Raw genomic sequence first — 13646 nt, 5'->3', positions numbered from 1 at the left:
AACATAGCATGTTCAGGGGGAGCTAATGCATCAGTAATTTATATAAATAGTCGACAGAGAGCACTAAAAACTAACATTTAACACTGCAAAGTGACAGTGTAACAGCTGCGGTTACTAATTAAATTACTATCGCCATGCCAAAGTGTTCAGTAATTGAGAAATATGACATATTGCTGTTTGTTTAGGTTCATTTAGGCAAATGCAACCAGTTATTTAGACAGCTTACAAGCCTAATGCAGCGTTAAAGAGATCAGTGTTTAAGAGACCATTTCTCCCTTCGTTTCCTTACTATATATAACTGTTTCCATTGCAGATACAGCAATCATGCACATACCACCTTCAGTAAAAGGGAAACCAAAGCAACCTGCAGCTAACACCAAAAAGAACATGTCTGTCAAATACAATAAAATAAACAGCCTCTAGGGTTTTGAAACAATGTCACTTCTGAGAGAACATGTACAGAAATGATAATGAGCACAGCTCAGCAGCCCACAGCATTGACAGCAATGACGGCACAGTTGATTTGGAACGGATACGCTTACGTGGTACTGCAATGAACTAGCAGCAGCCAGTTATTTGTTGATATCATTGTGATCCCATTGGAGGTGTGTATGCAGATAAAACACATGGGTGCCACATCTGAGGGCTAACCAACAGCCTGCTGTAGCTTCATTGCCCCTCAGTATAAAGTCATTGCATAGCCTTTGTACTGCCCCTGCTTGCATTGCTGTAAAGGTTGGTCTAGATATTCACTGGCCAAAGCGGAAACAGATTCAATCTACACTACCGGTCAAAAGTTTTAGAACACCTCCATTTTTCCAGTTTTTATTGAAATTTATGCAGTTTAATGTCTCAGTGTACTCTGAAATTAAAGCATAGAACAAATAAACAATTGGAGATAAAAAAAAGAAATCATGGAATCGTTTTGTTTAACAAAATTTAATCTAAATTTTTGACTTATCAAAGTAACCACCTTTTGCAGATATAACAGCCGAACACACTTGTGGCATTCTTTCTACAATGGAAATCAAATATTGTTCGGAAAGTTCTTCCCAACACTGTTGCAGAAGTTCCCACAAATGTGTTGCACTTGTAGGTTGCTTTGCTTTCACCCTTCTGTCCAGTTCATCCCAAACCAGCTCGATGGGGTTTAAGTCTGGAGACTGTGCTGGCCATTCCATGATTTGAAGCCTACCATCTTGTTCTTTTCTTCTAAGGTAGTTCTGACATAGCCTGGAGGTATGTTTTGGGTCATTATCTTGCTGTAGGATGAACCCCTGACCTACTAGGTGTATACCAGAGGGTATTGCATGGCGCTGCAAAATGCTGTGGTAGCAGTTTTGGTTCAGGGTGCCACTCACTCTGTGCAAGTCGCCGACTCTAGATCCAGCAAAAGAGCCCCAGACCATCACACTTCCTCCTCCATGTTTGACAGTTGGTGTCACACACCAAGGAACCATCCTTTCGCCTACTCGACGGCGTACAAAAACCCTGCGTGATGAACCGAAGATTTCAAATTTTGATTCATCAGTCCATAAGACCACCTTCCAGTCTTCAGTAGTCCACTGGCGGTGCTTCATGGCCCAGGCAAGCCTCTTTTGCTTATTTTGCCATCTTAGCAATGGCTTTCTTACTGCCACTCGACCTGTCAAACCTGCAGCTCGAATTGCAGTGCGTAGCCGGTGTGTACGGTGGTGAGCGCCCAGGAGTCTGAGGTGCAACTGCGCCAGTAGTGTAGATGGTGTTGTGCGAACAGGTGGGTCTGAGGCAGCGCGCCTTCAGGGCCCCTGCTGGGGCTGCTGAGGCTGGGGCGGAGGCTCCCTGAGCGCTGGAGCGTCCGGCATTCCCCCATCCTTGCTGCTGGCTCCTTGCCACGGAGGCATGGAGGCGGTGCCTCAGGTCACTCCCTGGTGCCGTAGGGACCGGGATAGTCCGTAGTAACTGCCAGACGCCAACACCTCACCTTTTCACACACGTGCTGAGGCACGGGAGGGGAGCATCACAGCTACCTGCCAGGACGCCTCTATGAGAGCGTTGCAAAATCTTCTCTACCACTGGTCCAAACGTATGGCCAGTGGAGATAGGTGCATCTAGTAATGCGGACCTGTCCACATCCGAGACCCGCGCTTCAGACAGGCATAGCTGCCTGCGTGCCACCACTAAGCCCGCCAGGCTTCTGCCCAGGGCTTGCCCCTGGAATCTGCAGCAAGGTGACCGAAACTGCGCGTAGCTCTGAAGCTAGTGGCTCAGATAGGGTAACCGAGCATAGCATGCCGTTCAGGTAGGCCATCAAAAGAACTCCTGTGTTAGCCAGACATGCGACCTGTGCTTCCGCGGCATACGCCTTTTTCAGGTGAGCTTCCGTGATCCTGCACTGGCCATTAGGGCATACAGGATCTTTGGACAGGCTTCCCACGGGGGGGGGGGGGGGGCTTGTACTAGGGCCGCTATGGTGGAGCCCAGCAAGGGGAACTGTGTGAGCCCTACCGCCTCTGCTCCCTCCATGGAGGCAAGGGCGGCTGCGCTCTTGGACACGCTGGGCGCTGAGGCCGGGTGTTGCCAAGAGGATTTGACCTCCTCCAGGAAGTCCGGGAACGGCAGAAAGGACTGGTGGGGTTGAAGTCTACACTAGTCTGAAAACAGACCTGCGCTGCTCAGAACTTGCCTTCCAGGGTACCTGGAGAAAGTTGGCAGCCCGAACCAAGCTCGGGGGCGCTGAAATCTGGAGAGTGGGGAGGGGAGGCCTGGGACTCCGAGACCGACAACAGCTCTCCTAGAGAGGCTGTAGGATTCTCGGTGAGTCCTCGAGGCATCAAGGGTGTCGAAGCACCAGGGTACCGAGGTTATGGAGCACTAGGGGCCTGAGAGTCTCGAGGGTACTGGGGCGAAATGCTACAAAGACCTTGAAGCATCAAAGCGCTGAGACGTACAGTCCTCGAGGTGCTGAGGCACTGAGGCCACCAAGGGCACAATGTGCAGAGCTCAAGAAACCTTGAAGCGTCAAAGCGCCCAGGGGTGGAGTCCTCGAGGCACCGACGGAGTCATGCTGCCCATGCTACCAAAGGCTCCACTGCATAGGCTTGAAAAACATTGAGGTGTTGAAGCGTTGAAGCACCGAGGCGTGTAGCTCTCGAGGCACCGAGGATGCAGATGCACCAAGGCTCTGGGGTAGCATGGCACCAAGGGCGGCGCTGCACAGGGCTCGAAAGGCCTCGAGGTGTCGAAGCGCCGAGACACCGAGGACCCGAGGGTACTTCGGGCAGTCGAAACCTAGACACGGGGGCACCAAAGCACTAAGCACCAATATACACTGAGTGTACAAAACATTAGGAACACCTGCTCTTTTCATGAAATAGACTGACGAGGTGAATCCAGGTGAAAGCTATGATCCCTTATTGATGTAACCTGTTAAATCCACTTCAATCAGTGTAGATGAAGGGGAGACAGGTTAAAGAAGGATTTTTAAGCCTTGACACAATTGAGACATGGATTGTGTATGTGTGCCATTCAGAGGGTAAATGGGCAAGACAAAAGATTTACAGTAAGTGCCGTTGAACTGGGTATGGTAGTAGGTGCCAGGCGCGCCGGTTTGAGTGTGTCAAGAACTGCAACGCTGCTGGGTTTTTCACGCTCAACAGTTTCCCGTGTGTATCAAGGATGGTCCACCACCCAAAGGACATCCAGCCAACGGCAGGCCAGTGGTTGAAAACGGCTCATTGATGAAAGAGGCCAAAGGAGGCTGACACGAATTGTGCAGAGCAACAGACGGGCTACAGTTAGTCAACTGACAGTCCAGTACAACATTGGTGCTGAAAGACCCATAAAAGAATGCACAACTCGTCGTACCTTGACACGAATGGGGTATGGCAGCCGACGACCTAACAGAGTTCCACTTCTTTCAGTAACACACAAGAAACAAGTTTGAATGCCACAGGATAATTGAACATCATTGCCAATCAGGTGCATCCCTTCATGGCAGCAGTGTATCCATCTGCTAATGGATTTTTTCAGCAGGATAATGCCCCATGCCACAAGGCTAGGATTGTCCAGGAATGGTTCCACGAACATGACAGTGAATTCAGCTTACTGCAGTGGTCTGCCCAGTCACCAGATCTCAATCCAATTGAGCATCTGTGGGATGAGATGGAACGAGCTATTCGGAGTAGAGATCCACTACCAGCCAACGTGACACAACTGTGGGAAGCATTGGCGTCAACATGGGCCAGCATCCCTGTGGAACGTTTTCGACACCTTGTACATTTGTACAAATATAGTACATTTATTTCAGTTAAACTCATATTTTTGGGGAATTCGACATTTAATGGTCTTTAGCAATTAAAATCGAAAAGTAGCAAGTCTAGCTATAACTGAACCACATAATAACCCCACAGAGGCTAAACATTATTATTTATTAGCTTTATCTAGCTTTTCAGTTTTCACACAAATCGCTTTAAAAAGTATGGCCAAACTGAAATATACACCTCATAGTAAGGAAACCCGATTTGTCAGGAGCTACATTACAACGATCCTTCTGTGCGTAAGATTTCTGTATTTACTAGTGAGTTGCTAATGCCATATTGTTAATTCTTAATAGAGTATATGGTCACTTTATTTTAAGGGTTGTTTTTTTTGTTTATTAACTGTTAACAAACATTGTTAATTTTTAGCTAAGGGTTAGGGTTAATAAAAACTTAATTTAATTTGCTAAACATTACTAGAGTAACAATTTTAACCGATTTCAAGCATATAAATCGACTTGGTATTGATCATCCATACGGCTCTGGTGTTTGATTGATCCTCCATAGGACTCTGGTGTTTGATTGATCCTCCATAGGGCTCTGGTGTTTGCAGTTTTAGCTGGCCTATTATATATATATATATATATATATATATTACTAACTAACAGTTAACAGAAAATACATAAATGTATATTAACATGTTTATTAGCTGTTTGTTAACTTCAAATAAAGCGTGACTGAGTATATATTTTTACAATTAATAAATACTTACAGGGAGTACAAGTTAAATGTTAACTTACTTATGACACATATTTTTATGAAAAGCAGCAGCTGCTTCTCTGTTGCTATGTCTGTGCTTTCGTCTAAAATCAAAGTATGGGACCTCGTCTCTCACAAAGCACTCTTGCAGAGTCTCGCAATTGACGCTTACCCTGCAGATTACGTTCATGCGGACTCGGAGCTTACTTCTATTCCAGGCTGATCTACGCGGCTGGTAGATTCACTGTCGCCCGAGCGAGCTCTGCATGATCGGGACGTGCATTTGTACAGAGGCAATCAGCTGCAAGACTGATGTGCATATGCTTGTTAACACTTTGCAAGAATGCTCTCAAAATGATACGTTTACCTCGAGATGATGGAGTCTTGATTTGAGGTCAATATTTATGATAACTTGCGAAAGTTAGTAAACTGAGTGCGAAGGCTGTTGCCAGTTACTGTGAAAAGTGCGCGCATTTTAGCCTGGGAACGCTGCTCGGCACTACCAGACAGTAATGCCCTCTAATCAGGGTACTGGTCAAGTCCTTCATTTATCATCTGAGCAAGCAGACAAAGGCAAATGTCTTAACCTTTCACAGCCAGTACCACATTGAAGGGAACTTGCTGAAATTGTTCCAGAAAGAATAAGCCTGATTATGGCTTCCAAGACAGATGGCCCAAACAATTAAACAAAATGTTACAGGAACATTTATTTTACATTACATGAATCACAGAGGAAGCTCCCCGCCATAAAAAGACAGGGTGACAGATTATAATAGCTGTAAAACAATTTACTTATGCCTGAATCATCAATAAATCATTCCTAATTACCATCGTGGAACACCCTGGTGTATAATTCGATACAGTAGCTTTTACATTAAGGCATGCTTCTTCAGTTGCAACTACTGTTGTGGGACAATAAATTCTGAGAACTAGTGAGCTCACACAGCATTACATCGAGGAGGACACAGAAAATACAGGACAACAAAAATACATTAAATGGTAAGTGTGTAGGTATAAGGGTTTCTTATGTGAAGAGTTGGTCGTTGTGTTTTTTGTTTTCACTTCCCTTACAATTCCATGGTATTTCCAATCATTCGCAGTGGTTCTGGGTTAGGGTGTTGACATACTGAGTTATAATTTTTCTCTGTCTCTACCTGACTGTTAGCTTGCTTTGAGCTTCAGAGTCGACACTGAATCCACTTCCTCATTCCGTTCAAATCAGGCGACAGTGTGACTGTTCAACCATGCCAGCCCCTACTCTAACTATACATATAGACACAGAGAGCAGGTGACAGTGTGACAGTTCAACCATGCCAGCCCGTACTCTACATATAGACACTGAGAGCAGGTGGGGCTGCAGAGTTGAACGGCTACATTGTCACATGATTTGAATGGAATGAGGAAGGATGTTAGTCCCATTGTTTCTCCAGACAAGCTCAGAACCCAGAAACATTCAGAATACCTTATTGAAGAGGTAGAAGGTGCAATATATACTTCACACTGTGCAATTACGTTTAACCTGCAAAACAAACATCTTCTTAATTTACAATACCATACAGAAAGGAATGTGATCCATCTAAAGCAAGAAGCTTTTATCTCACACGCCTTCTTATAGAATCTGCAAGCCTTCTTCACTTATAATGATTCACCCTGAACGTGCTGGCCTTACCTACAGTTCCACAGAACTCATCTCTGTGTGCAGGGAGAAAGGTCATTCAAATACTGCTTCAGTCGGAAGTTAATGGTCCTTTCTACAGCAGGCTGTACATTTGTTTCAGGATTTTGTATGGTTTTATATACCAATGCATTGCTTAAATGCTTCGAACAAAAAAGCATTAACAATCTTTCACACCCGACACGAAATACCAAGCAAGGTAGATGTGAACCGCAATGCAACTGATAATAAGAGTCAATGCAGGACTTACCAATCCCATTCGCCTGGTCTTTTTCTAAGGTGTGATCTGCGTAGAAGCCTAGAAAAAAAGAAATAACCATTCATTGTTTTGATTTGCACTATTTGTTTGTAAAGCGGAAATCAAATTGCTAATGTAGTAACTATGTTTTATCATGAAAAGACAGAGTTGCTAAAATCATTTCGATCAGTACAATATTGTAATGCTTAGTAAATAATGATGCAGTGATACACTATGAAAAACATTACATTTAATGTAGCTATTAAACTACATTTGTAGTACAGTAGTCTCTGGCTAAGAGAACACCCCTCTGGAAGCAAACAAAGTGTTCTCCAAGGTGGAGTTGACCACCAGACACAATATGAAATCAATAAATAAATTAATATTTATTACTTGCCATGACACACAGGCATCAACATGAAATGAACAGAATAAGAAAAAAGCAACAGGCAAGTGTATGTTAATAAACTATAATAATAAAGTAACAGTCAAACTAACTTTAATAAACTAACTGTCAAACTAAATTAACACAGCAATCCTACACATGTTAAAAAAATGGAGCAGCAGCTCTAGATTAATTATGAATACCTGTACAGGAGCAATATTTAAGACATGTAAACAATTATTGGTGTCTGCTATTACAGTTGTGAATAGCTCACATTTCTGTGCACTTATTTAAGATATACCTTGTTGGCAGTCAAGTCTGTTTATATACCCGACGGGAGTTTTAACGTAGGTATCAAACAATGTTCTTCCAACCTGCTTTCATGTCACTGGATTATTTGCAGCAGTGGGGTTCTCAGTTACATCTTCAATCTAAGTTATGGCTTGTGAAGCAAAACAGAAATTTAAAAAGTTGCCTTTTCTTTACAAATATTTTATATTGACACCATTTTTGTAATCCAGTCTGAAAAAATGGGGTGACAAACTACCTTTCCTGAAATGACTTATTACGTGTCAAACTGACTAGTATCTCATTATCCAAAACTATTAAACACTCAAATCATAGGATATGTAGAAATAGTACAAGTAAAATCTGTTGACAAAACTGTCATCTTTAACAAAGACTGTGATAAAGACTTCGCCAAATTGTTTGTCAAAGATTTAAAAAATATTTCTGAATAGCCTGAATAGTTTCACTACACTATACGATATTCACCTTTGACTCTATCTTAAAAAAATAACACATTTATTTTGACATAAATAAAATATATATTTTTTTAAAACCACCTAAATCTTTTCAAACAATGCAAACAAATGAAATGATGCTTTGAATGGATGCCCGTGGCTGGCCTGCACTGATCCACTGCAGTTCTCAGTATCGTGAGCACGCTTCTCTGCTTCTCTGCCCATTGTTCCTGCTGCACACCTTCAGTCTTCTATTGTCTAAGTTCAGAGCAGGCTACTGAGAAGCAAAGTGGCTGAGAGAGAGGCGTTGGGGGGAGGGGAGGGGGGGTGGAATCTAGCCCCCCAGATTAAGCTACCCTACCCCCAGCTCCACCCCCACCCCCACCCCTCCGTTTGCATATTGTATCACTGCCTGCTGTGCAAGCTCAAATGTGCCAGCACTAGAATAAAGTCATCAGGCTGAATCTGCCGAATGCTGTTATGCGGAGTTGGAGGTTCGCATCCATTGTCTTCACAGGCTTTTGTTTTTATTAAAGCTAGCCTACAAGCCTGCTTAAAAAAAAAAAAATGTTTCAGTACATTTTTTTTTTCAAATGGCCTAAAACTATATGTAAATGTCCATAAACTCATTATGTAGACCTTACCTGCCACATAATCCCACATTTTAGGCAACTATTAAAACAAACTAATTTAAATAAAAACATCTTCATTTCGACCTTCTGAATATTAGTTCACCCTGTGCATGCATAAAAGTCAGAAACACAAAATTGGAAAGGATTACTGATTTCATCAAGCATGTTGCACCGGCAATGGCACATCTTAAAACATCACAACCTGGATTGCATAGATGCAACTGATATGTGACTTGACTGAAAGCACTCCTGCACACACTGTATTAGTATTGGTGTATGTGTTGTTCTGAAGTGTGGCATCACCCTAAGGTCTACTGAATTGATCTAAAATCACTAGAAATACCCTCCATGCTTTTTGGAGACTGGAACGCAATAAAGAGATGCCCATGCCCAGTTAGATGTTTGATTTTATAAATGTAGAACACAAATAAGATTCTCACTCGATGCATTTGGATCCGCCACTGTTTAGACCAATTGACTAGATCTAGCCTGTGCTGGAAAACTGTTTTGATACAAGCTGAAGTCTAATGCATACCGATTGTAATTGAAATACTTCATGTCATTTAAAAGCTATGTTTGTGGAAGTAGACGAGACTAACAATTCTATAGTATTTGAATAGCCGCTGATCATTCGTCACTGAAGACGCTGGGCATGCTAGGCACAAACTTCATCCTTCTGGTAATTTCAAGCACAGAAAGCCTGCTAAAAGTTTGCTAAAAGACAGCTGAAGGAAGAAAACACAAATTGTTGTAACAAATTATACATTCAAATTAAATCGGGGAAAAAAATGTATTTGTTAAAATCAGATTATTCAACAAATGACCTATTAAAAGAAAAGAGAGAAACACTCCTGTCCAGTAGAATGTGTGGTATTTCATTTTAAATGGCATGCTAGACCACCAATTCAGGCGCCGAGCAAGATAATGTGTTATACAATGACATTAGAAATGCGTGTAGCAAAGGAGAAGCCATACTAATGGGGGATTTCAACTTCCCCCGTATAAAATGGGAAAACTTGGTGGGGAGCAAGATGGACAAAATTGAAATGGTTGAAATGATAAATGACTGCTTCCTAACGCAATCTGTCAATGCACCGACTAGTGGGGAGGCATGCCATGATTTAGTCTTTTCAAATAATGAAGACAGAATAACTAAAACAGAGGTCAGAGAACCATTGACAAACTCAGATCACAACATGGTCTCATTTGAAGTGCTTTTTTAAAACCACAACAGTAACGACTAAAGCTGAGGTTTACAATTTTAAAAAGGCAAACTATGAAGGTATGAAACAGACTAACAGAAGTAGATTGGAATAAAATACAGAAAACATCCACTGAGAAAGGATGGCTATTTTTCAAAAATGTAGTACTAGAGGCGCAAAACAATTACATCCCAAAAGTAGACAAATCAAAATATAAAACAAAATGACTAAAATGGTTTAATAAATCAATTAAAAAAAAAAATATTCAGAGAAAAATGCACTTTATAGAGCATTTAAAAGGGACACTTTCAGTTTTATTTATTTTTAATTACTTTTTGAATATTTCTATAATTGTTCTTTCACGTTGAAAGTGTAGATGATGTTGTGTAGATCAGTGAAACAAACTCCTACTTTAATGCATTTTGAATTGTATTTTTTAGGCAGTAGAATGTGAAAAATGTTCAAGGGCGTGAAGACTTTAAGACACTGTATGACATGGTTTATTTAGAGTTCCAGAAAGCTTTTGACAAAGTCCTGCATAAAAGATTAATTCTCAAACTGAACGCAGTAGGGATTCAAGGAAATGCATGCACATGGATTAGGGAGTGGTTAACATGTAGAAAACAGAAAGTACTGATTAGAGGAGAAACCTCAAAATGGAGCGAGGTAACCAGTGGAGTACCAAAGGAATCAGTATTAGGTCCTCTGCTATTCCTAATCTACATTAATGATTTAGATTCTGGTATAGTAAGCAAACTTGTTACATTTGCAGATGACACAAATATTGGCAAACAGCGTTGCAGCAGCAAAGGTCATTCAAAATGATCTAGACAGCATTCAGAACTGGGCAGACACATGGCAAATTACATTTACTAGAGAAAAGTGTAAGGTACTGCACGCAGGCAATACAAATTTTTTACACAGAGAATTGTGGGAGTCTGGAACCAACTCCCCAGTAATGTTGTTGAAGCCGACACCCTGGGATCCTTCAAGAAGCTGCTTTATGAGATTCTGGGATCAATAAGCTACTAACAACCAAACGACCTCCTCTCGTTTGTAAACGTTCTTATGTTCCTATGTATTCATTGGTTTCCTTTGCATGATGTCTTTTTCATCCAATCATTTCTAAATGCCGTTATAGGAACCAATACGAACATCGTCTTTGTTACCCCCAATACATACCTATACACTGTGTATTTACTGTAGAAAAGGGACGGTATGGGAGAAATTCAATTCAATGTCTGTATTAATTGCAGAGTTTAGTTTATTTTACCTGGCTGCTGGAAAACTGTTAACACGCTGGGAGGCTGTAAAACAGTAACAAATAAGATAGTATGGAATATTACTCAAACTGTTTTTGAAGCAGACTGCAGATGTACTGATGCAAACGTAATAAATCCTAAATGTTTTTTTTTTGGTATACTCTTCTGTATATCGTGGATGTGAGAAACTGATTTAACAGAACTACTGCTACATATTTCAAAAACCTCCAAGAAATAACATAAAGCTAAATAAAATTCAATTTGAGAATCAATTGTTTTTTTGTTGTTTTTCTTTTTTACATGGAAAGTAAGCACTACATTTTACGAATTAACAATCAGCTCTTTTCAAATTTTAAGCTTTAATCAAAAATGTTTTCAATCCCATCATTCTTCAGCTACAAAAAGAGTGTCTCCCTGCAAGAGGCAGGGACTCTGAAAGTGTGAGACAAATAAACCATTCTGCAGCAAAACTGCTCATTCACTCACTGTCATGTGTAACCTGCCTTTCATCCCTGCGAACAAAGACAAGCATTTTCAAACACAACATTTCTCTACTGTTACTCCTCTCAAAAGACCTGACATTGGTCATGTAGGTCAAATGTAACAGAACGGTTAGCACAAACCATAAATATGTGAAGACCGCAACGAGAAACCGACTGTACAAATCATATGAGTAGGTTTTATTACATACAAAAGGACAAATGTCTCATTTGTGTTAAAAACACAGAAGTTCAATTCATTTCCTTAGTAGCTTCTAGTTGTACGAAGTTATAACAGGTGTTCAGCCAATATTCCCAGGGTTTAGGAACCATCTGAAGGCTGATGCACCTACATTTTGACTTTTAAAAATTGTAGCATACAAGTCAAACTAGTTAACCTATTATGCAATGTATTCTAATCCAGCTATTAGAATTACAGTATGGAAACTCAGCACAGAATAAGCATTAGCTGAATCGTTAGTGTTTTTTGAGGTTTATTTTAAATTTTACCTCAGAATTCAAGATTACGTGTTTGAAGTTATGGGTGAATCACAGTCTATTCTGTTAGTTTGGGAATCTAACAAAATGACTATTTGTAAAATTGTGTAACATTACTGTGCAAGCCAAAAAAAAGGCTTGTTGATATCTAAAATAATTATTCTATTAAATATTTTATATATTGTAATTAAAAGACAGAAAAAATCAGAACAGACCCAAACAGTAATCTAAATGAATCTTAATAAACTAATTTGTAAATAAATTAGTTTATTTACAAATAAACTATTACTTGTACTGTGATACTTTGAAATGTATTTGCTTACGATTGTAAGTCGCCCTGGATAAGGGCGTCTGCTAAGAAATAAATAATAATAACCGAGTAAGAAAGACATACAAAGGAAAAATACCTTTTCGTCTGGTAAAAGTGGAGCAATAAACATTACTAAAGCAAGCTGACGGACCAGTTCAGCATGTTTGCTATTCAGAGACTGCCGGTTATTCAGGACAAACTGATTCTCAGGATCCGCGCTGCCTCATTAGGGCTGTGATAGTTTTATTATTCCAGAGCTCTATAAAGGATCAACTAATCCTGCCCTAAACTCCTTTGCTCTTTGTTACAAACTTGTTTCACTGTTCACATAATCACTTTGACCTGAACAACATGCGCACTTGTAACTATAAAGTAGTATTAATATACTAAACTACACTAAACTACACTATAACCCCTTCTGTCACTATTTTCATATATTTTTAAACGTTTTAGGTGAACTCTACAGGGTATGAGAAGTTGCCTGGCCAAGACTGACATATATGCATTAAGTATAGCATGGAAAGGAAACTTAACATGGTACAATTATACAAGCAGTGGCTGAGGAGAAGTGAACCACACTGGCCTGGATGCTACTTGTGACAAAGAAGGCAAAGTTAGCCAAAAGAAAGGAAAAAAAAAAAAAAATCATCCTTTCCATTAATAGGGATTTTCATGCCAAGTACACACATATGAATACCAGACAAATCTATAATTAAAAAAAAAATCTGTACACCTGCAGGTTTTCTGTATATGGTGTTAAACATCAGGCATCTCAAAGTTTTTTACTTATAATTTTAACCTCATCTGATTAATTAAAAAAAAATAATGAAAACATTAAAAAAACGCAAGTAGTTCATATATAATAAAATGATCCCCTGACTTACCCAACATTGCGATTCTCTGAAAGCCCCTTCACAAACAATCCCTAAAGTTTAACCCATCTGGAAGAGGCAGGCACTGTGAGCCCTGTGTTCACCGCAGAGCCAGAGAGAGAGGGAGAGCTGTGACTTGTGTCATTGCTTCAGGGGATTCTCCTCCTCACACACACTCGCTCATTCAATTTTGGCAAATTGACTCCGACCATCAATAACTGCAGTTTCTGTACTGTCACTATCTAATCAGCAGGCCAGCTCCTCCCTGACATCTGCAGCTTTTCTGACCCGGCACACGCCAAACAACCTCCACCACTTGACCTCTACCACACACCGCTGAGCAGCAGCATATG

General features: G+C 40.7%; 1 protein-coding gene across 5 annotated transcripts in view; it reads right to left on the bottom strand.

Annotated features, from left to right (window-relative positions):
* Positions 1-13646, bottom strand: part of LOC117422123 (nuclear receptor subfamily 6 group A member 1-like) — a 216344-nt gene that overhangs the window by 156557 nt on the left and 46141 nt on the right. For all 5 annotated transcript variants that reach the window (XM_058987152.1, XM_058987153.1, XM_058987154.1 and 2 more), the window contains exon 2: positions 6923-6970. In XM_058987152.1, coding sequence (XP_058843135.1) covers positions 6923-6970 — 48 coding nt within the window. The remainder of the gene's footprint in view (positions 1-6922; positions 6971-13646) is intronic.

This window comes from Acipenser ruthenus, chromosome 15, assembly GCF_902713425.1.
Source record: "Acipenser ruthenus chromosome 15, fAciRut3.2 maternal haplotype, whole genome shotgun sequence".
Classification (NCBI taxonomy): Eukaryota; Metazoa; Chordata; class Actinopteri; order Acipenseriformes; family Acipenseridae; genus Acipenser; species Acipenser ruthenus.
Note: the sequence above shows the minus strand (reverse complement) of the source record. Positions and strands in the feature narration are given on the sequence as shown.